We start from the raw sequence: 944 nt of genomic DNA on the forward strand, positions 1-944 counted from the left end.
TTACGTGTGATTGGATGAGATTCGATTTGAGCTTTGGTAGGGCTTCATTTGTGACCCAATTCTTGTTTTCCTAGATTCCAATGGAGCTGGGAAGAGATGGATTTACCTCACCCAAGAATCCCATCAAACTGAAGCTGGAGCCCAGAGCAACCGTTGCTGATTCTCTCTCAAGCTAACTCTGATTATCTTTAGCAACTAACTTTCTTTTTCAAACCAATCTATAGCATATCAATTAAATTCAATGATCAATTAAATTAAATTATCAATCAATCAATTATTAAAACTAATTAAAGAACACAATTTAAATAGACAGCAGGATGTCTTACAAAACTTGTATCCTTTCAATAAGCTTTTCAATAATATTTACTTTGCATTACACAATTCCAATAAGAAGACTGTAAAGCCCAGCCAACAGCTTAGCTTGGTTCTACAAAACAAACCGCTGCTGATGTTTTTGGCCTTCTGATTCACTGATAGTTTAGTTTAGTTTTGACTGACATTTGATTAATTCTGCATGATACTCAACAATTCACTGATGGCATTACAGCCGTTACTAATATTCTCACAATCACATTTCTTTTTTATCTAATAAAAATGCTTACATTTAATTTGGTCAGTGTGTGGTCTCGCTGTTTTGTCGCCTTTTTGAATCGGGTGTTGACAATCCTTCAGCTGTATCGAAGTTAGTTATCTAGCTGTATTTTTAGACAGACTGGTTGTCCTTAGTTAAAAAAATGTAATGGCAGTTGTGTACATGTCAAGGTACTTGAGTATTTAGATTTTTTACTTTATACCTTTTCTACATTTACATTTACTTGACAGCTATTAGCAGAACACCTCCGATCCTTTGCAAATAAATATACACTAATTTATAAAAAAAAGACATTTTGTTACCATATGAAAGGCAGACATTTCATATGACTTAATTCTGTTTGAACCAGTTA

At 33.5% G+C, this 944-nt stretch overlaps 1 protein-coding gene across 2 annotated transcripts in view; it reads left to right on the forward strand.

Annotated features, from left to right (window-relative positions):
• LOC116692833 (cytochrome P450 3A40) overlaps nucleotides 1-606 on the forward strand; it is a 6,416-nt gene extending 5,810 nt beyond the window's left edge. The window contains exons 13-14 of one of the 2 annotated variants that reach the window (XR_004332794.1): nucleotides 75-238; nucleotides 278-606. Coding sequence is in view for 1 of the 2 variants with exons in the window: in XM_032521386.1 (XP_032377277.1) it covers nucleotides 75-176 (102 nt within the window). In the remaining variant the exon portion in view is untranslated. Of the gene's footprint in view, nucleotides 1-74 lie in introns of both variants that reach the window. The other variant, XM_032521386.1, reaches the window with a different exon arrangement.
• The last annotated feature ends 338 nt before the right edge of the window (nucleotides 607-944 follow it).

Source organism: Etheostoma spectabile, chromosome 7, assembly GCF_008692095.1.
Source record: "Etheostoma spectabile isolate EspeVRDwgs_2016 chromosome 7, UIUC_Espe_1.0, whole genome shotgun sequence".
NCBI lineage: Eukaryota > Metazoa > Chordata > Actinopteri > Perciformes > Percidae > Etheostoma > Etheostoma spectabile.